At 39.2% G+C, this 23,581-nt stretch overlaps 1 protein-coding gene across 5 annotated transcripts in view; it reads left to right on the forward strand.

Annotated features, from left to right (window-relative positions):
- Positions 1–23,581, forward strand: part of SIDT1 (SID1 transmembrane family member 1) — an 87,697-nt gene that overhangs the window by 37,954 nt on the left and 26,162 nt on the right. For 3 of the 5 annotated variants that reach the window (XM_061193083.1, XM_061193085.1, XM_061193082.1), the window contains exons 5-13: positions 1,045–1,146; positions 1,764–1,847; positions 3,509–3,596; positions 5,971–6,042; positions 6,461–6,554; positions 14,308–14,351; positions 20,227–20,298; positions 21,656–21,801; positions 22,831–22,904. In XM_061193083.1, coding sequence (XP_061049066.1) covers positions 1,045–1,146; positions 1,764–1,847; positions 3,509–3,596; positions 5,971–6,042; positions 6,461–6,554; positions 14,308–14,351; positions 20,227–20,298; positions 21,656–21,801; positions 22,831–22,904 — 776 coding nt within the window. The remainder of the gene's footprint in view (positions 1–1,044; positions 1,147–1,763; positions 1,848–3,508; positions 3,597–5,970; positions 6,043–6,460; positions 6,555–14,307; positions 14,352–20,226; positions 20,299–21,655; positions 21,802–22,830; positions 22,905–23,581) is intronic. The other 2 variants (XM_061193086.1, XM_061193087.1) reach the window with 2 other exon arrangements.

The raw sequence follows: 23,581 nt of genomic DNA on the forward strand, positions 1-23,581 counted from the left end.
CCAAAAAGTAGCGTTAATGACACTCTTTAATCTTGAGATGATTTTTTTCCCCATCAGAAGGCTTTGGATTGTTGAAAAAGTTCTATTTTTATTGCTCTGGTTCTCAGAATAAGGTTAATAAAGAGGATGTTGGAATGCAAAATGAAGTTTTAACGGGTTTTGCTTCTCCTTTAAAGTGATAGATTTACTAAAGCCCTAGGATAGGGGTTTGCTTTGTTTTCCTCAAAATCATGTATTTCATGTCAAGCTTCTCAACCAGTTTCTATATTTATAACTACTGGGCAGAAGTCCCCTTTCTTCATTATTAGCAACATGTTTAAGGCTTAAAGTTAATAAATTTTTCCAGTGGATTGATAATCTAAGTAGGTAAATAGTGTAACTTTTGTCTATTATAAATGTTTCCTTATTCTGATATTTGAGAAATACTTCTGCCCAAAATTGTGAACATATTTCAGGAGGCTAGATGTAGGGCTTGGTCTTTGAATCTAAATGTCATCTCACTGGATTTCCAGCCAGGAAATAGATTCTTTGGCAAAAAAGTCTAGGGGAAGGGTGGGTCTAGTGCTAATTCTTGCCTATGGGAAGGTGGTTAAGATTCTTGAAGAACAGGCTTATCTGCTTTTCAAGGAGGAGCTTCATATTTCAAAATGACCGCACATAGGCAAACCTCAAACCTCTCCCGTCACATTTCACATATCTCTAATTCAAAGGGTTGGGGGCATCTTCTTAAGTCAAAATTGGAATGAAGTGTAGCAAAGTTTAGTTGAGAAGGAAAAACCAAAAAAATATGGCAATATTGTATGAAATGTCTCCTTTCTCTTGTTCACTGCTGTGTTCCTAGTGCCTGAGCCCTGCACAGAGCATTTGCTCAATATGCAAGAGATGAATGGCTGACTGAATTACTGGAGGCTTACTGAGATTTACATCTGAACTTTGTGCTTAATATTTGAGGAAACCACTTTATTCATGGGAAAATAGCTTGAGTTTTTGACGTAAACATTTCTTAACATTAACAAATCCTGTCTTTCTTATTTTTATTCTTAGTATTTTCTATACAAATTTCCTGAAGATGTGGACTCAGTTATCATTAAAGTTGTGTCTGAAATGGCTTATCCATGCTCTGTTGTCTCAGTCCAGAATATCATGGTGAGTCTTCATAACCTGTCAACCTTCCAATATGGAGTACTATATTGTCCCAGGATAAATGAGAGAGAAGGATGAGCACCATGTCATCCTCGTACTACATATTCCTGACAAAACCGCTAAATAATGAAAACAGTATCTTGTGCACACAAGTGGGCAGTCTGTGTCTGTAGACATTGATCTGGGGAGACAGAGAGCAGTTGACTCCTCACCAAAATAAACAAAGGAAGGAAGGGAGGGAGGGAGGATCATGACAGAGAACAAGGAAGACCAACTTGTGGGCTGCACAAGAAAAACAGAAACCTGTTTGTTCTATTTTTTTTTTAATTTTTATTGTGTCATTAGGCCCTTTCTGTCTCATATGGTGTTAATAAAAAATGGGAAAGGTGTGATACACTTTAAGATGATCTTTTCAGTTCTCTTTGATATGAAGTGACCTTGACTTCAGAGGACAAGGCACCAAGTTTTAGGAGGACTATTTCATGACTGTTCTGGGGGAAAACTCTTCATGGTTTCTGGCTCAGTAGGGACCCCCTCCCCTGTGATCCAGGTGGCATGTGTGGTATGTATACTATGACATTAGTGATGCTTTCCTTTTTTATCCCTCATGCATGTTACAGTGCCCAGTGTATGATCTTGACCACAATGTAGAATTTAATGGTGTCTATCAGTCCATGACCAAGAAAGCTGCCATCACACTACAGGTGAGACATCGCTTCTGTGGTTGTTATTGTCAATGACAATGCACAGTTTATAATCAGATTACCTACTGAACCAGTCAGGTTACCTGCTGGACTTAGAAAAACCTAAGGGATTACCGCTCACTGTGTGCCTTGAATCTCTTTCCTTTCTGATTAATTTTAAAACAAAGATTGCTACACCTGAAATCAAAGCCTTGGTGATAGTAGACACTGCTACTCTGCCAGGTGCTCCATTTCCCTTGGGGAATCTTGGGAACCTGTGATGCAGTGGGACATGTGTCTGACAGATTGCTTAGAGAAGTAAGGGCAAAAGATTCCAATCTACCCAATGGGGGATGCCGGTTTAGGGTAAAGTTTATCTGATCCATTTAAAACAACTAAACATATTCTACTAAAACAATATTTTAAATCAACTATCCTTCGATTGAAAAAAAACATATTGTAACCAAAAAATAACTTCAACTCTGGACAGAATGGATAGATTCAAAGGAATATGAACCACATTTGTGCAGAAGTTTGCCCTTTTGGTATTATAATTAAATTATTATTTCAATGGTAATTTTATAGCAAAAATGTACAGACATCATGTCAGCATATTTTCAAAGAGATTCTCTCCCTGGCTTTAGAGCGGTACTTACTTGGGGTACCTGCAATTTGATCTGTTCTCTAGGTAAAGAGATACTGTTTATTGAATAGCAGGCCATGAATCAGGAGAGGTTAATTATAATTTAGGTATCAGACCAAAAAACTTCTATTAGTCAGGCTTTTATTTTTAATGTCTCAGATTCGATATCTCAAATATCTGCTCTTGTTTTCAGTAATTTTTTTTCCTTAGCACATCAGCATTATGCGGTCCCAAATTTAAAAAGACAGAAAAATAACCATAGTAGGAAACTCAGATTTTACATCGTCCAGACACTAAATTAATGAAGTACCAATCATATCAGTACATTCCTACTTTCAATATGTTTGGCAATAAGTTATTACTTCTCTTTTGGACCCATGATTCAGTATTGGGCCATTTTCTCAGTGGGTTAAACATAATATCAGAAATTTGGGGAAAATAAAAAGAATCAGAGTTGTATAAATATACTGGACCTTAAAGATTATCTTGTCAACCATGCTTCATTCATGGATACAAAACTGGGACACAGAGAAGCCCACTTAGAGAAAGTCAAAGCCAGGACTGTAGCTCAGGTCTCCTGACTTAAGTCTTTGCTTCCCTAACCTAAATTGTTTATTTAACTGCTGACTGTGTGACTTTTAGGAAAGTCATTTATCATTAAATTTTAAAATAATAAAAACTTAATATAGTGAAGCTAAAACTGCCCTAAAAAATAAAGTTTATTAAAGAATTTAATATACAAGTGTGAATTATTAAACATAGACTGTTGACATATATTTTATATGGGGTCTATTACAATTCTAAGCACTCAAGTGGGCACCGGACAGATTGAAATCAAAACAGTCTATTTACATAATTTCTTGGATATAACAATTATTTTATTATGGATAACCTGGAGTAGATCATGGGAATGTGAGAGTCCTTTCTTAGGAGTTAGGGAGCAGAGGTGAACTTTACTTTTCTTCTCTTTCCTCTTTCTTTTTGCCCCCACCATTATGGACTTTCTCCCTTCTTCTCACTATCTTTATGTCTTGTGCAGAAGAAGGATTTTCCAGGTGAGCAGTTCTATGTGGTGTTTGTGATAAAGCCAGAAGATTATGCCTGTGGAGGATCTTTCTTCATCCAGGGTAAGCAACAGTGAGGAGTATTTGTCTACTTAGAAAAACCTAACAGAATGGAATGGAAAGGAAGCCAAAAGCTCATTTTGGCCCCTTCTGGCCCCTTCCAACCATCACTAGTTCCCACTAAGTGAGGGTCATCAGCAGTGGCTTGGCAAGGCAGTCTGAGACATACATAAGAAAAAAATAAAGGGAAGGGAAGAAAATAATAAATCTCAAGATATTATTGTTACTACAAAATGCCCTTTAGTGCCTGAATCTTTTCAAAGTCTTGTACTCCCTCAGTTGGCCCAGTTGGCCCAGTTCACTCATTTGGCCCTTTACTCAACAAATATTTACTACTGTGAAGTAATGATCTTATACAGCAGATCGAGGTCCATTTTCAAAGATCATTTTGGTAGCGAGCAGTAATGGAGCCACTTATATTTATCAGTAGTCATCATTTCCCCAAGGAAAATTCAGAGTTCTCAATTCCCATTGCCAAAATTGTACCTTTCAAGACAGTAAGTAAGCAAAGTAGGGCAACTTATCCCAATGGCAGGGGTTATGTCAGCTCTTAGGCATAGTACAAGTGGTTATGGGCAACTACCCACTAACTACCACGGGAATGGAATAGGCTGTTGATTGAAAACACAGACCCCCCAGCAGCTGATAGGCCATATGTGATCAACACGAAAAGTGTTTACTGTTGAGTGTAACATCGTTCCCTCAGTATTTAGGTGAATTTTCTTCTAATATATTCTTTAATCTCTTAATTACATAGCTCTAGAGTTTTGCCAACGTCCAATGTTCTTGGTAAACTATAAGTCCTTTGATGGCCATATAAGATAAAAACAAATTCTCACTGCCTAGAAAAATGCAAATCAACAGTGCAAGAGGGTTCCCTTTTCTCCATACCCTCTCCAGCATTTATTGTTTGTAGATTTTTTGATGATGGTCATTCTGACCAACGTGAGGTGATAGCTCACTGTAGTTTGATTTGCATTTCTCTAATGATTAGTGATGTTGAGCATCCTTTCACATGTTTGTTGGCAATCTGTATATCTTCTTTGGAGAAATGTCTTTTTAGGTCTTCTGCCCATTTTTGGATTGGGTTGTTTGTTTATTTGATATTGAGCTGCATGAGCTGCTTGTATATTTTGGAGATTAATTCTTTGTCAGTTGCTTCGTTTGCAAATATTTTCTCCCATTCTGAATGTTGTCTTTTTGTCTTGTTTATGGTTTCCTTTGCTGTGCAAAAACTTTTAAGTTTCATTAGGTGGGAATGTAAATTGATACAGCCACTATGGAGAACAGTATGGAGGTTCCTTAAAAAACTAAAAATAGAACTACCATATGACCCAGCAATCCCACTACTGGGCATATACCCTGAGAAAACCATAATTCAAAAAGAGACATGTTCCACAATGTTCATTGCAGCACTATTTACAATAGCCAGGACATGGAAGCAACCTAAGTGTCCATCAACAGATGAATGGATAAAGAAGATGCAGCACACATATACAGTGGAATATTACTCAGCCATAAAAAGGAACGAAACTGAGCTATTTGTAATGAGGTGGATGGACCTAGAGTCTGTCATACAGAGTGAAGTAAGTCAGAAAGAGAAAAACAAATACCGTATGCTAACACATATATGTGGAATATAAAAAAAACCAAAACAATGGTTCTGATGAACCTAGGGGCAGGACAGGAATAAAGACACAGACATAGAGAATGGACTTGAGGACACGGGGAGGGGGAAGGGTAAGCTGGGGCGAAGTGAGAGAGTAGCATTGACATATATATACTACCAAATGTAAAATAGATAGCTAGTCGGAAGCAGCTCCATAGCACAGGGAGATCAGCTCGGTGCTTTGTGACCACCTAGAGGGGTGGGATAGGGAGGGTGGAAGGGAGACGCAAGAGGGAGGAGATATGGGGATATATGTATACGTATAGCTGATTCACTTTGTTATACAGCAGAAAATAACACAACATTGTAAAGCAATTATACTCCAATCAAGATGTTTAAAAACAAAAAGAAAAAGAAAAATGCAGACCAAAAAATGTAGTAGCTCTCTATTTTTGCAGCTGTTTTCTTCAGATGTCTGTGGCATATTGAGCCATATGATATCAGGAGAAGGGTCAAGCCTTCTTCATTCAAGAAAGGAAGCTGCATTCTCATTTGAGTCACTTAGTGCTACCAAAATGCACCCAAACAAAGGCCAAGTTAAAAGTTTTAACCAAAAAGAGTATTAGACAGTTTGAAGGTTTTCACGTAGTTCTTGCTAAAAGAAAATTCAGCAACCAGAGTTAATTCTGGACAGTTTTTAAACAACTGTTCAGATCAGAGGCCAGGAACCTAGTATCTGATCCATTGTGCTTTGTTCTTTTTTACCAGAAAAGGAGAACCAGACCTGGAATCTACAACGTGCAAAGAACCTTAAAGTGACCATTGTTCCCTCCATTAAAGGTCAGTCTTGTTACTAAGATTCAGTGGAGAGATTCCTATGTCAGGAAGGCAGTCATGTCATTCAATGCTAATGTCATCCTTCCAGAGAAACATCATAAGAAAACTAATGTTTACCTTAGAGATAGAAGAGAGAATGAAAGCATTTTGTCAAATCCTTTGCAGAAAGAAAGGGAAGTCAATTATGAAGTTGTATACTGGAAGTCCCTTCCCAGCTTCCCTGAGGAAGTCATCACTGTGAAAGGCAGCCATTTATGGACGATGTCTGGGTGACCTCCAATAGCTTTGCTGCTTTGAGTGGAATTATCTTAGGATTTAAGAATGAGTGTGATGCAGATGGGCCCATGAAGCTGTCCTGTCCCAAACATGGTCCTCTCTTCTCTTGAGGACATCCTGACCAAAGCTGTTTCTCTTCCCTCAGGATCTGTTTATGTGAAATCCATTCTTCTCAGTTTCCTCATCTTCTTCTCCTTCTACTTGGGATGCCTGTTTGTTGCATTTGTTCATTATATCAGGTATGTCAAGAGTTTCAAGAAATGTCAACCCCCTTCACCTGTCTCTGCTTAGTGATTAGCACATTAGATTTTAGAGCCATATTAACTGGATTCTAATCTACCTTAGCCACTAACTGTGTGATCTTGGGCAAGTTACTTGAACTTTCTGTGTTTAAGTTTCTTCATCTGTAAAATGAGATAATAATTTACCTCATAGACCAGTATAACTGCAGTGTTTACATCAATGTCCTGCACAGAGTAAGTGCTGATAGTGTTAGCTATTTTCATAGTTAATGAAACTTCAACAGAAAGATAGCTTGGGTAATTTTTAGACCAGAAAATACTCAATGTAGATCCTATGGAATGTAGGAAATGAGTTCTACCTAACATGGAGATTTAGAAACAGCTTTAAACGTTCCATCAAAAAGTACGATTAATGCCTAAACTAAATATTGAGGTATAGTAAGTAGCAGGAGTAATAAATATGCTTTGACACTACATTACCAGGTGCTTTCTTACTGTTGTAGCATCAATTTTACAGTAAAATGTTCCTCGAGAGAAAAAAAGGAGATAATCATGCTGTAATTTGGAAATTTCCCTTCCCAAGAGTTTGGAGCCCCCAGTGAAAAGAGCACCAGTCTTTCCTTGTATCTCAGAGCAGGCCTGAACCTTGAGAATTCCATAGCTTGTCGTGGTCTCTGTAAAACAACTACAAAGGAATGGCAGGAGGTACAATAAACAAATGTTCTCTCTCCTCTTGAGCATGTAAAGAAAACAAAGCCAGTATAGAGTTTTCAGATTATTGGATAAGATTAGCCTCATCTGTAGAAAAACCTCATGGCTACCACAGTGATACAACTATCTCAGTGATACAGGCCTACCTCTGACTCAAAAAATAACTCCCTTCTGTGATTTTTATGAAGCTTTGCAATTGAGAAACTGACTTCAAAAACCCACTGACCATATCTGGGACAATTTGAGCACCAAAACAATTAAGGAGAATACTGTATTATAAATCCTTGAGAAAAACAGAAATTCATGAATCCATATCAGTAAGGGAAGAAAGGAAGGGAGAAAAGGAGGGAGGAAGGAAGGAGGGAAAGAAAGACCAAAATACTTACAGATATACATTTAATAAACTCAACAAAATTACTAAAATAGATACACATTAGGGACAGGACCCATTAGCAAATACTGACCTAGGAGGGAGGACTCTTGCCTACAGCAGAACACCAAACACTGACTGGTAAATAAGGAGAGAGTGCTGGATTGGAAAATCATCATTTTGCATAGATCAGGTTAAAAATCATCAATGCATACTAAAACTAGCAGGAAAATCTGATGAGGATCAACATATTTGCATGGCCTTAAGTGCATCCCCACAAATCGCTTAGTAGTTGTAAGGGAAAAAGTAGTAACTATACAGTGGAGAAATTAGACTATTGACAGGGTGATAAAAATTAATTATGACCAAGGGAAAGATGGACACTGTGTGCCTCCAGATGTGACACCCTGAGAAGGAAATAGCATCACTTATGCAGTATTCCAGCCAGAAATGCACATTTTTAATATAATCCTGAGGAAAAAATTAGACAAACTCAAAATGATGAACATTCTATTAAAATGTATCACAAAAGACAAAAAATAGCTATGGAAATGTTCCAGATTGAGGGAGACTAAAGATATGTGACCACTAAAGACAATATTTGATCTCAGACTGGTTCTTTTACTAGAAGAAGTATATGCTATAAAGGACATTATTGGGTCAATTGACGAAACTGTAAAACAGACAGCAGATTAGATAAGATTATCATATCAATGTTAAATGTGCTTAAGTTGACAACTACACTGTGGTTATGGAAGAGAGTATCTTTATTCTTTGGAAATATTTAGGCATAAAAGTTCATGACATATGCAACTTACTTTCAAATGGTTCAGAAAAAATTTTTTATGTATACATGTATATGAAAACACACATATGCACCCAGAGACAGAATGAGAAAGCAAAGGGGGTAATATGCTAACAATAAGTGAATCTAGGTAACGATACATGGGTATTCTATATTCTATTCTTATTCTTACAGCTTCTCTATAAATGTGAAATTATTTTCAAATAAAAAATTAAAAACAAAAACTCCAGTCTACAGGCAAATATTATACCTGGAAAGTATACATACATTAACTGGTTATCAGCTCATTAATTTATCAGATCATAATCACTAACACTGAACAAGTACTTACTCTTTGCCAGGCACTCTGAGTAGACTAGCTCATCTAAAGCCCCACAAATTGAAAAGGGGTCCGAAAGGCTGCCAATTTTGACTCAGATGAGTTACAACGTCATGGGAAAAGAAGTTCATCTTTTCTGCCTCTCTTAGGAAGGCTGTCTCTACCGCTGATGTTTTAGATTTTAGAAAATAGGTTTCACCTCTTTAGTTACCTAGCAGACATAACCAGTGTACAAACAGACAAAAATTAATAGCTGGATATCAATCTTTCTAAAGTTGTTATTCAGCCTGCTGAAGCGAGCACAGTTTTTGAAAGTTGTGGCCTAAGGCTCTGTTGAAACCTCTGGCTGCCAGATTACTTTGCTACTGCCAACTGCACAAGCATAGATTCTTTCCAAATATAGGCAAACTGAAAACAGAAATCTAGAGACATAAGAACTACTTGGCATCTAAATAGGGGAATAAACTGAGAGAAAATGCTAATAGAACTCTTCCTTCATTGAACTAAGCAGAAATAACAAAGTTTTCTACAAAACCATGTGAAGCCAGCCAGTCCTGGAGCAGAATGCCAATTGCTTGTTGAGCCCCCCGTTCTTTATTACTAATACATGCGGGGTTCACAGTACATGCTATGAGATCAGGATGAAAACAATGATTAGAGACATGGCTCCTGTCCTCAGGGAGCGAAGAATTCAAAGTGTTTTTATGCTATTTTTTGTTTTTTATGTTTTTTTGTTTTTATGTTTTTTGGCTCAACCCTAAACTCCATTCCCCTCCCACCCCCCAGCTCCAATTCATTCAGCAAGTACTTATGGAGCCCCTGCAATGACCCCCTGGGTCAAGCACTGCATACACGTCTCTTTTTTTTCTTTAATTATATTAGATCTATATCACTTTATTTTATTTATTTATTTTATTAATTTATTAATTTATTTTTGGCTGTGTTGGGTCTTTGTTGCTGTGCAGGGGCTTTCTCTAGCTGCGGCAGGCAGGGGCTACTCTGTTGCGGTGCGCGTGCTTCTCATTGCGGTGGCTTCTCTTGTTGTGGAGCACAGGCTCTAGGCGCGCGGGCTTCAGTAGTTGTGGCTCACGGGCTCTAGAGCGCAGGCTCAGTAGTTGTGGTGCACGGGCTTAGTTGCTCCACAGCATGTGGGATCTTCCCGGACCAGGGCTCGAACCCATGTCCCCTGCATTGGCAGGCAGATTCTTAACCACTGTGCCACCAGGGAAGCCCTGCATACATGTCTCTTATTCCTTCCTCTCAGTCACCCTGCCAGACGTTGAGTTCAAACTGCATGATCCTGATTACTCGTTCTTCCCTTGATTCCTGTATTATTTATCTATTGCCACAATAATGCTGCATAAAAATCAACCATAAAAACTCCAATGGCATACAGCAATACATATTTACATTTGCTCACAAATCTATGGGTCAGCTGGATGATTCTGCTAATCTGGACTAGGCTCAGAGATCTCAGCTGGGTGTGGTCATAGAGTGAAATCAACTGGCAGGTCAGAGAAGAGCTGGCTTTTCTAGACTGGCCTCAGCTGTACTTTGCCTCTCATCCTCCAGCAGCCTAGCCCTGGTTATTGTATCTCTAAGAGAGAGAGCAGAAGAATGCAAGGCTTCCTTAAGATGTAGGTTCAAAAGTGGCATGATATCACTTCCCCCTCTTTCTATTGGCCAAAACAAGTGATAAGGCCAGTCCAGCTGCAAGAGGTAAAGATACAGACTCCACTTTTGATTGAAGGAGCTAGATACAAGATGAGGTATAGCCATTTTTCAATCAATCTAGCATAGGTCTCATTTACTCTTTTTTCGTTTGTTCACTGGATACTGCCTGCCTCACCCTAGCTTTGTAAATCATTTAACTCCTCTAATTAAGAACTTTATCAGCTCCAAAACCTAGGGCAAATGTGGTTAAAGCCTGTTAATACAAACACAGTCCAAACACATCATCTTTTATGAGTTCATATAATTGCTTGCTAGTTAATATCACTAAAATTGTTTTTTTAAAGGGACTTCCCTAGAGCCTCATTTGCCAGCTAGAACAGTCAGACCCAATTGTAACTGCTCTCCTTAATGATATGCCTTGTTCACTCAACAAATATTTAGTTATCATTTCCTGGGTGCCAGGCCCTGTCCCAAAGGTTAGTGATACAGTGGTGAACAAGACAGTCTAGATCCCTGCTCTAATAGAGCTTATATTGTACAAAGGAAAAACATATAAGCAAGCAAGCAAGCAATTAATAAAGAAAATAATTTCAGCTAGTGACAGGAGGAGAACAAACACAGTGGTGGGACAGAGAATGATTGCACTGAGGAAGCTACTTTAGATTTGATTTGTTCAGCAGGGAAGACCTCTCAGGACCAAGACCTGAATGGCAAGTAGGAGCCAGCCATGTGAGGATTTGGGGAGAGAGTGGCCCAGGCAGAGAACAAGAGCAAAGGCCCTGAGGCAGGGATGGGTTTGCTGTGTCTAGGAACAAAAGAGGTATGAAGAGAAGTCCTTCCACCAAACATACCAGGATCAGGGGTGTGCAACTTCTAGAGCCCCCATTTGGAAGTAAACAAGAACATGTACCAAAGCACAGGCACATATAGTCCCCAACTTTTCTCCCTTCTCCCCCCACTCCAACCTCATATCCAAAAGGGAGGCTCATTTGGGGGGAAGAGAGCAATTCACATTTTAATTTTTGATAGACATTTACATTTGATACACCCGGTTTTTAAAATAATGACTTTATTAAGACATAACTCATAGACCATAAAATTCACCCTCCTTTAAAAATTCAGTGGTTTTAGTATATTCACAGTTGCACAACCATCACCACTATCTAATTTTCATCACCTCCAAAAAGAAACCCTGAGTTTATCAAGATTATAGGATACAAGATCAATATACAGAAATCAATTGTATTTCTATACACTGGCAGTGCACAAGTCAAACACAAGATTAAGAAAATAATTCTATTTACAATAGCATCAAAAATAATATAGTACTTAAGAAAAAATTTAAGAAATTAAATATAAGACTTGTACATTGAAAACTACAAAACATCCTTGAAAGAACTTAAAGAGAACCTAAATATATGAAAAGACATCCTGTGTTCATAGATTGAAAGACTTAATATTATTAAGATGGTATAGTAGACAGAATAATGGCCCCCCAAAAATGCTCATGTTCTAATATTCAGAACCGGTGAATATGTTACTTTACACGGCTAAAGAGACTTTGCAGATGTGATAAAATTATGGAGATTATCCTGGATTATCTGTGTGGGTATAATGTAATCACAAGGTTCCTTATAAGAGGGAGCCAAGAGAGTCAAAGACAGGAGGAGGTGTGATGAGGGAAGCAGAGGTTGGAGTAATACATTTGAAGATGGGGGAAGGGGCCATGACTTAAGGAATGCAGGCCACGTCTAGAAGTGGGAAAAGGCAAAGAAATGGATCCTCCCCTGGATTCTCCAGAAGTAATAGAGCCCTGCTGATATCCTGATTTTAGCCACATAGGACTCATTTTAGAATTGACATCCAGAACTGAAGATAATAAATTTGTATTGTTCTAAACCACTAAGATTGTGATAATTTGTTACAGCAGCAATATAAACTAAAAGACGTGGTAATACTCCTCTAACTGATTTATAGATTCAACACAATCCCTATGAAAGTCCCAGCTGACTTTCTTCCAAAAATTGATAAACTGATCCTAAAATTCATATGGAAATGCAAGGGACCCAGAATAGGAAAAAAAATCATGAAAAAAAAAAGAACAAAGCTGGAGGTCTTACACTTTCTGATGTCAAAACTAACTACAAAGTGACAATATTCAAAACTCTGGCACTGACATAAGGAAAGACACACAGATCAATGGAACAGAATTGAGAGTTCAGAAATAAACACTTACATTTATGGTCAATTGATTTTTGACAAGGGTACCAAGACAATTCAATGGAACAAGGATATTCTTTTCAACAAATGGTGCTGGGACACTTGGGTATCCACAGGAAGAAGAATGAAGTTGTACCCCTACCGCACAACATATAAAAAAAATTAACTCTAAATAGAACAAAGATCTAAATAAAAGAGCCAAATCTATAAAACTCTTAGAAGAAAACATAGGTGTAAATCTTTGTGACCTTAGATTAGGTAATAGTTTCTTAGATATGATAGCAAAAGCACAAGTAAAAAAAGAAAAAAATAGGTAAATTGGACTTCATCAAAATTAAAACTTTTGTGTTTTTAAAGGACATTATCAAGGAAGTGAAAATACAATACACAAAACTGGAGAAGATGTTTGTAAATCATATGTCCAGTAAGAGTCTAGTATCCAAACTATGTAAAGAATTCTTACAACCCAAAGATAAAAAGAAAAATATCCCCATTTAAAAATAGGCATTTTTAAAATTGAATAGATGTTTCTCCAAAGAAATATGCAAATGGCCAATAAGCATGTGAAAAGGTGTTCAACAACATTAGCCATCAGGGAAATGCAAACCAAAACTACAATGAGATATCACTTCATATCCACTAGGATGGCTATAATAAAATTTTTAAAATGAAAATAATGAGAGTTGGCAAGGATGTGGAGAAATTAGAACCTTGTACATTGCTAGTAGGAATGTAAAATATTTAGTTCCTGCTATAGAGCTGCAGTAGAAAACAGTTTAGAAAAAAATGTAAAACAAAGAGTTACCTCATACTCAGCACTTCCATTCCTAGGTCATACCCAAGAGAATTTAACACATATATCCACACAAAAACTTGTACACAAATATTCATAGCAGTGTTATTCATGATAGCTAAAAAGTGGAAACAATCAAAATGTATATCAAGTGTAAACAAATAAATTAAGCATGGTATATATCCATACGATGGAATATTATTCAGCCTAAAAAGACTGAAGTATTCATTCATGCTACCACATAGATGAACCTTGAAAGCATTATGCTAAGTGAAAGAAGACAAGGAGACCACATGCAATACAATTCCATTTATATGAAATGTCCAGAATAGGCAAATTTATAGAGACAGAGAGTAGATTAGTGATTGCCAAGGGCTGCTGGGAGTAGAGAATGAGCAGTAACTGCTATGGTTTGAGATTTCTTTGGGTGATGACGACAATGTTCTGGAACTAGAAAATAGTGATAGTTGCACAACTTTGTGAACATACTAAAATTCATTGAATTGTGCACATTAAAGGGTGAATTTTATGGCATGTGAATTATCTGAAAATAAATGAATATGGAAATAAATTAATGAATTTAATATATGTATGCCTGTATGTGCCTAGGTATGGAATTACTGGGTCATATTGTGTCTCTAGGTTTAACTTTTTAAGGAACTGTCAAATGGTTTTTCAAAGTGGCTGCTCCATTTTATAGTCCCACCGGCAATGTATCAGAGTTCCAATTTCTGCACATCCAAAGGCCCATTTTTAAGAGACCCTAGCAGACAAATCTGCAACAAAGTCTATAGGGAACAAATGGAAAATGCTGAAGTTTTTGCGGTCTTAGGAGCATGTGTATGTGCTTGTTTGCAGGTATCAGAGAAAGTCCATTGATGGAAGCTTTGGTTCCAATGATGGTAAGAAAAATCCCTGGTTTCAATTCAAACCGATGTCAAGTATGTGGCAACATTCCATTTGGTACTTTTGTCTCTCTGACTTTTGTGATTTCCCAAACCCTCTATTGATTCCTACCCCCCAACAGACACACACAGAGTGGTCTAATCTGCAGTCTTTCTACAGAAAGCAGAGCCAGTGAGAACCAATTTACGCACTTGATAATTACTGAGATATGGAGCTCACACTAAGAGCCTTTGTTCGGAGAGTTCCTTGTAGTTGTCCACAGCCCATTTGTCAGCAATTGATCTTTTTAAAAAGTTTAATCTTTTCTAGGACATAAATTGTTCATATGTCTTATCACAGAGCTGACTTGTGAATAACACTAAGAATTTATTGTGTCAAATCTAATACAGAGCTTACTTTTCCCAAATTGAGATAGAGGGTTTTTTTGTTCAAGGATCTAGAAAACTGAAGTATTTGAGACTAGCAAGTATAATAGAGTATTATAACTTTGGGAAATCCAGAGTAATTTATTATCCAACCGTTGTAATATGCCCTTTCCTCCACTCTGAGGATTTGAACAAAGGAATTCAGTTGCTTGATCTTTTTATCAAATCTTTAAAAAAAAAATTAAATGTCCTTATTTTTAAAACTTGAGATATAATTGACATATAACGTTGTATAAGTTTTGGGTGTACAACATGATTCTATATTTGTATATATTGCAAAATGCTCACCACTAGAAATCTAATTAACATCTATCCCTACACATAGTTATAATTTTTTTTCTTGTGATGAGAACTTTTAAGATCTATTCTTTTAGCAATTTTCAAATATACAATACAGTATTATTAACTCTAGTCACCATGTTGTACATTACATCCCCAGGACTTATTTATATTTTATAACTGGAAGTTTGCACCTTTTGTAAGTGTCCTATTTTTTGAAAAGCCTAAATCAGCATGAGTTACTCAGTGCTCACAAGCTATTTGGCATAGAATGATCATTTGGAAAAGGAATGATGGAGTGAGACTTGATTTTTAAGTCACATGCAGCAGATTTTTTTTTCTAATTTTTATTGGAGTGTAGTTGTTTTACAATGTTGTGTTAGTTTCTACTGTACAGCAAAGTGAATCAGCTATACATATACATATATCCCCTCTTTTTTTGGATCTCCTTCCTATTTAGGTCACCGCAGAGCATTGAGTAGAGTTCCCTGTGCTATACAGTAGGTATGCAGCAGATGTTTAGTTCTGTGTTTTCTACAGTTAAGTTAGACACAAAGCGACTCCCTACCCCACCCAGCAGGAGTATCTCTCCCTCTGCTGGAGGTCTGCTTCTCCTGCCTTCCTTTGACTTTTGTCTTCCTTAATGTCAACGTGTCTATTTTTCCAGGCATCCAGGCAATTGGTTTTAATAATATTCAACAGCCAATGTAAAGGAATATAAAAGAACACCTGCTCTAGTGTCTTTAAAATGCTAAGTACTACTTTCTATTTTATTCATAAAATGTTAAAATGAAATGTCTTCTCTCTGGATCTCAGCCTTTTCCCTCTGATGCTCTCCAGGTTTTGCTCTTATTTAGGCTTAGTCGAACTTAGAAAGCCTGATTGGTTGGATCCGATAGGTGCTCTGTGAATGGACGCTCTGTTATTTTTATTGTATGAGTGAAGTCATTTTATCACTGCAATGACAATTAAAGGAATTTCGTATTCAGAAGGGTCTCCTGAACAGTGAAGCACTGGTGGACAGAGCTGGGACTTGAGCCAAATCACTGTCCAAGATCAAGAAGGCTCTGAAAATTAGCTAAGAGCTAGAGGTACCCTTCAGATAACAAGCAGAAATGAATGAGTGACCAAAAAAATAAATAAATAAAGATGCATCCGTTGGCTTTATGTGGCTGCAGGTAACAGCAAAGTTTATCTCAAACATACCTAAACAATAAAGAGTATCTCCTCTCCCTGGAAGTTGAGCAGAAGGGTGGGCTTCAGGATTCACTGAGTCCAGTGGCTCTGGTCTTTTTTCCTGCCATTCCCTTGACTCTGCTTTGCCCCCAGAGCTGGTAGTGAGATGGGTCCTCACCTGACCACGTCCAGAAGGAAGGACTGTTTCAGAAGCACCTAGCAACTTCTCTCATATTTCACTGGCCTGGAGAGGATCATATACTTGTTGCTAAACCGGTCACTGCAAAGGAATCTATTTACTTACAGATCAATCAAGCCTGCTTATAGAATTAGGGTGAGGTCATCTTTTTCTAGGACCAGGGTTTCTCAAACTCAACATTATTGACATTACAGCCAGATGATTCTTTGTTGTTGGGAGCTGCCCTGTACATTATAGGATGTTTAACCGCATCCTTCACCTCAACCTACTAGAATTCAGTAATACACTCCCTCCCTGTGACAACTAAAGTTATGCCCAGACATTGTCAAACGTCCTCTTGGGAGCAAAACGTTCCCCCCACCCCTACCCCCAACCGAGAATCACTGACTTAAAAATATAGGCTGCCAGGCACAGGTGAGGGAGGATACCCAAACAAAATCCCAGCTTAGTGAGGAAGTAGGAAATAGGAATGTTCACCACAAAGGGCTTTGAAATCAGGAGGAAGTAAGGAACCTATGTAATGCTGAGAGGCTACGGGGAAAGATGGCACATGACCACTGGTGAGACAAGACCTAGGTTCTTCAAACAAGAGCAGAGAAGATAAGCTCTACCCTAGGGAGGAACCAGTTAGTGACTCTTAATCATATGAAACAGAGCACGGAGAAACCAGCCTGTAGCAAGAGACAGAGGCAAGTGAAGGACCTTATCTGAAAGCTAATGTGAAAGATTCAGGGGAAGAACCTTTAGAGAGGAGCAAGGATACAGAAATGTCTTTGTCTCCCAAGGGCCAGTATCAGTGTGCCCACGGGGGCTACAAGAAGTTTAATGGAGCTTAGAGCTACAGGAAATGCCCTGGGGGCTAGTGCCTAGAATAAATGCTAGGAGCAGCATTTGAGAAAGGGGACCCCACTAGATTTGGCATGTTGTCTGCCGCAATCAACGTGGAGCTAGATATGTGAGGAACTTGGCCTGATGCTTTCACCCTAGGTACGCCTGAGATGGAGGAAATGGAGCCAGGTCCCTACAATTTGCTAAATTGTCGGCAGCTCTGTTTTAGTTATGTAACGATAGGAAGGCAGCATTTGGAAAATCTGTCGGCTCCCCTGCATGTGTTTTTCTTTGATTTGCCTGCAGTTTTTAAAGCTGTGTTTGAAAAATGTTGACATTGGCTCCAACTAAACTAAAAAGCGAAGGAAGTTCTTTCATACTTCATGGGATAAAGAAGGAGATAAGAGCCTGGAGCCCAGGTGAAATGGAAATAGTGTTGGTAAAGAGCAGCTTCAGGCTGTGAAGGGACTTTACTACTGTGGTGTGAATGGATGGACACTGTATTCTCTATTCCTCACTTAGCACTTAGGACAGGGGCCTCTGCGGTAATCTGAGGGGCACTGGGCAAGGCTCTGTGTTCTAAAAACACGTCCTCCAGTGGCTCTATCAGTGGAAAAAACCCACACTTCACATCATCGTTAAAGAGCCTATACAGAAATTCAGTTACCACCTTGAAAGAGAGACAGGTGAAACGTGACTCACAGGCCTCTAGGACCACATGAGCTGTCACCACGAACCTGGGTGCAGCCTAAGAGGAGGGTACTTTTCTCAAGTGAGGGAGCTTGGTGAACTTGCCAAGTTTGCAGATTTAAGAACCAAATGGCCAATCAGATCCTTCCCTCGATGGAGCGATTACTGAATCAGCCTCCCAGCAAAGAGCAGGGCCTGGAAGGGATAAGACAAGCAGCGTGCTGAGTTCAGAGGGGTCAGGGAGCACAGGCCATCCTCAGGCTCTGTGGCAACGGGTCTCAGACTCTAGTCCTGACTCTCTACTCTGCTTTTTCCCAACGTCCTTGACTTTGCCTGCCCAGTTTTTTCTTCTAGAGGAATTTTACTTTTACATCCTTCTGCAAAGATTAGTGGTTTTCTTCATTTTCTCCTCAACTTTTGAGATACAGCCTGACACCCGTTGGGATAGGTAGCCAACTGGCATAAAAATGAAATCTCATGGCAGCTAGTTCACAGCGTTGCTGACTCCCTCTTCCGCTTCCAACCTCCTGAGTCTGGAGACGGAAGGGGGCAGGACAATTATAAATGTGAGGTCCCTGAAAGAGCCAAGCATGCTCAAAGTGAAATGAAGTTTTTCTCCTCACATGGAGCAATTAATATAAAAGGCAAGCATGCAGGCATATCCTATTCTAAGTTAGTAAAGCAGACAGATGGCAAAGGGCTCGCGCGCAGAGAAAGACATACCAGAACAAGTTTCCTCATTAAGATGAGCTCATTCACAACTTTATATGTTTGCTTATTCCCAGCCAGAACATCTTGGTCTGTCCTATAAACTGATATTTTGTGTTTAATTCTGCTTTCTAAATGCCATACAGTTAAATAGAAATATGGCTTGCCTTCTGGGCGCATCCATCATGTTTGAAGTTTGGGAGGTAATGCTTCGGTTTTTGCATTCTAAGAAGGTCTTAGACATTAGAAACGTTAACAGAATACCGTTATCCCGTGTTGACCAATCTCCTATTTAATTGTGCATATGGAAGTGCACAGATTTGAAACAAGGGCACTGCTAAGGAAAATCTCGATGCTCTTGTCCATCACAGAACCACTGTTGTTGTGGTTGCCTCGGGGTGAAAAGAACCAGCTACTACATCGAAACCAGGTCCTGCTCGATTGCGAGGCAGAGTGCAGAAATCATCGAAGTCTGAACAAACCTACACAGCTGGCTTTTTCTTTTTAGTGAAGTTGTCGCCTAACAAAACAGTGATTGTTTTTGTTTGCTCACTTGCTTTGACTTTAGTTTTTGCATTTTTTTCTCTTTTGATCACACACACGAAAACCCTTTGCCTCCTACAGACCATTTCAACACCCCGCTGCAGCGGAACTCAAGCGTTCTCCGACGCACGCATCTACTTCCCATGCCAGGGGGCTTCCCAGGAACAGAAAATGCCAAAAATTCTGGGGTTTATGATTTTAGTATCATTCTTCGCTTACTATTTGCACATGTAATATTTGGAAAAGTTTGAGGCGCGTCATCTTAGAGAATGTTTTTCTCTCACTGCCCGCAACCATTTGGCAACAGACATGCCTATTCTACCTCTGAACTATCCCCCAAATAACCCATATTCCTGCACATCCTTAGTTCATGTTGTCATTATTTTTTGCTCCAAGGAGTGCAGTAATTTCCATCCCATCAGGGCTCATCCTGCCTATAGTTAGGGTACTGTTAATGACTGTGACAAATAAACCTCCGAACTATAGCGCCTTAATCACAGAGGTTTATTTCTGGTGTTTATGTTCAGTGGTGGCCTTCCTCACAGTGATTCCAGGACCCATGCTCCTTTGTTCTTGTGATTCTGCAATACTGTCAGGCAGGAATCAGCAACGTTTTTTCTGTAGAGTGCCAAATGGTAAATGTTTTAGGCTCTGCAGGCCATGTAGTCTCTGTTGCAACTGCTCCACTCTGCCATTGTAGCCAAAAGCAGCCATAGACATACTCAACGAGTGGCTGTGTTTCAGTAGAACGTCATATATAAATACTGAAATTTATAATTTTACCTGCCATAAAATACTCTTAGTCTTCTGATTTTTCCCTAACCATTTAAAAAATTTTAAACCATTTTTAGTTTAAGGGCCATACAAAAACGGGTGGCAGGCTAGATTTGGTCTGCAGACCATAAAATTGGCCTGCAGGCTCCTATATTAGAGTGAAAAGAAAATCAAACTATTTAGAGTTATGTTCTTTCATTTTGGCAACTGGACATAAAGTGTTTGCCTCTTTGCTTTTCTTTTTAACAGGCTCTGGAAATACGTCGGTGTCACATCCCATTGCTGCCAGCACCCCTGAAGAAAGCAATTATGGGGCAATAGGTATTTCCTACAATGAGTCCATTCATGGAAGTGTTTCCTGATTCTCCAAAGAACAGGATACAAGGAGCCCTCCAGCCACTAATAACTGTGAGAGTGGGCAAGGCGGTCATCGTATAAGATTATCTTTTATTTATAAGATGAATTGGCTGGATGATCTGGAAGGTTCCTTCCAGCTCTAATTTTCTCTGGTTCTATTGATCCGTTTCTTGGGTCTGCTAGCCACACTTGAGCAGAATTTTCTATGGTTGCCATCAACTCCCTTGGGGATTTTTTCGTACCCAGCCTGAGTTTAGGGCGTGAAAGACGCGTCAAGAGTCTGACGTCAGGAAGCCCGACATCAATTGACCCGTTGTTTCATTCTCAGGTTTCAGTGGAGTAAGGGCGATCAGAAGACTGAGGCTGTGCAGCAGGTGAACACGGCTGAAGCCTAACGATCTTCCATTTGGGCTAACTGCATAAATGACCTGCTCACTGCCACCCAGTCATTCACATGGCAACCCCCAGGGCTCGTTCAGTGGCCTGAAGGGGACAGAATTCTGATCCCTGTATTGTTAGAGTCGGCGTGCATTGACGCTTCCACACACTTCCATGATGCTTGCGGGCCTGTGAATGATGCACCTTAAGCTGTCAGCGTAGAGGGGCTGGGAATCCTGTATGCCTGCCCTGTTATTCTGTAACTTTGAGAAGCATGTGGGCTCAGTGCCGGAGACTTATTTCTGGCTCTGCAAGAACAGGGTTTTTTTTTTTTTAACCATCTGAATAGAAGAAATAAAGCAGAAGGTAGGCTCTGCTCATGTGCTCATTAGGCTGCGCAAATTCCCATCTGCTCTGGGAAACATTCACAGGAACACAAGGATTCTTCTTCCTGAGAATGTTGTTTCCATTATATAACCATAGATACGGCATGTGGGGGATTTCGGTGTACAAATACTTTATCCACAAGAAATGTATAGCTGCTGGACATGTGGGTACTTACACGTACATGTGGTAGATGCTATACATAATTACGTGCATGTGTATGTTTATACATTTATAAAATGTATATTTATATTTAAAAATATGAAACATGAAATATAAGCATAATATTATTTTTGCATCCAAATAGTTAACAGAGCAGATGCCTTTATATTATGTATTCAGCCCTAGAAAGAGATGATTTAAATATAAAAATAGGAGAGGAAAATTAGAAGTCCATTGAGGAGGAATTGAGAGAAAGAACATGTGCTGTGGGTAAGGAGTTGGTTTTTACCAACACAACGTTTTCAGGAATGAGTCAGCACTGTGCTTTTTGCAGAGAAAGATGGGCTCCATGGGTTCCTCTCGGCTTGGGAAGGCAGATGAGTCTCCTCTGTTTCAGATGAGTCAAGCTCCAGTCCTGGCAGGCAAATGTCCTCCTCCGACGGCAGACAGCCGTGCCAGTCAGACACGGACAGCTCCGTAGAGGAGAGTGACTTCGACACCATGCCAGACATTGAGAGCGATAAGAACGTCATCCGGACCAAGGTACTTCGGCCTGGTGGTGCTCTTCGAGAGGGCGAAAAGTTCAGGAGCCAAATACAACTTCAGCAATACCTCAATTTCCTTTATATATATATTTTTTCTTCAGGGGGAGTCAAATTTCTCAGGGAGCTTTTTATTTTTTTATTTTTATTTATTTATTTATTTTTAAACATCTTTATTGGGGTATAATTGCTTTACAATGGTGTGTTAGTTTCTGCTGTATAACAAAGTGAATCAGTTATACATATACATATGTTCCCGTATCTCTTCCCTCTTGCATCTCCCTCCCTCCCACCCTCCCTATCCCACCCCTCTAGGTGGTCACAAAGCACCAAGCTGATCTCCCTGTGCTATGCAGCTGCTTCCCACTAGCTAGCTATTTTACATCTGGTAGTGTATATATGTTCAGGGGGGCTTTTTAGATAAAACTTAGCTACATACTAAAAGCAATACTTGGTTAATTAACACTTCTCTCCAGAGGGAGAAAGTGAGAGCAGTAAAGAAAACAGAGCGCTAAAACGCTCTCAGGGTCTGAAGTGGCTGACCGTGGACAAAAATGAGGAAGGGATCCAACCAAATGGGAGAAAAGATTCATTTGAAGGGTGTACTTGGAAAAACTCCCTGGTTGTATACATAAAATCCTTCAGGAGTAAAAGATCATTTCTTTCTGGCTTGTATGTATCACATTGTGTTGTATCCAGTAAGGGACACAAAGGTGAATCGTACCGTTTCAACCTCGTAATTCAAGAATCACACAATGGGCATCTCTGAAAACTGGGAAACCAATTCTTGAGATTTAAGAAGCATTCAAGACTCCCAATAGGTTTCCCACATCAGCCAATTTCCCTAAAGCCAAGGGAAATACTAGGATTTTTAAAGGCATCCTGGGAAAAGCAAAATTAAAAGAAAAGTCTTGTTAAATAATTTTAATCCCTAGTGAGTGATTGAATTGAAATGTGTAAAGCTCTCCTTTATATTTTATGCAAGAAATTCAAGTACAGTTTTGCATTCTCTTTTTATTTGGCATCCCAGATGTTCCTTTACCTGTCAGATCTGTCCAGGAAGGACCGGAGAATTGTCAGCAAAAAATATAACATTTATTTTTGGTGAGTAGATGACCAGGAGGGCTATGGTTCTCTTTAGTAAAATTAAAGTTTTCTTTGTAAAAGCCACAATCACTTATGAGATTCATATAAGTGAATCAAATCACAGGTTTCAGTGTTTAATGAGGCACAGGTATAGGTGTTTAAAGGATTCATGCCACATTCGATAGGAAAGACAAAAATGAACTACCAAAGGCAACCAGCCCTAAATTAAGTAAATACAAAGTATTAAATAAGAACAGTAGTGGAATCCCATAGGGAGACACTAAATCCTTTTCTAGGAAAATACAGTAACAATAACATTAATGTCACCACCTTCCCTCTTCTCCTCACCAGGACTTGCTCTTGGAAGAGCCAGTGATTAGAGGGATGAGATGCCTAGAGCATCTCATAGTAGCTGGAAGCCACCCTGAGTGAAGATGATACCATCAGCCAATGATAAATAGACCTGCGATGGTCAGACACAGATGCAGTCTCCCTCCAAGCAGAGAGTCTGAGGTGCCTGGCAGGGTCCCCTCCTTCCTCTCAGAAACCCCCAGCTGACACTTGCGATAGCCCTTCCCATTCTTTTTTCTGGAAGGATACCCTTTTACTGGGATACAGATATTAGAGGAAAACAAGGGCCAGTGGGGACCACATGGAATTCCATAGTAGGACCATCATTTAGGAACTAAGAGATA

This window comes from Eubalaena glacialis, chromosome 6, assembly GCF_028564815.1.
Source record: "Eubalaena glacialis isolate mEubGla1 chromosome 6, mEubGla1.1.hap2.+ XY, whole genome shotgun sequence".
Classification (NCBI taxonomy): Eukaryota; Metazoa; Chordata; class Mammalia; order Artiodactyla; family Balaenidae; genus Eubalaena; species Eubalaena glacialis.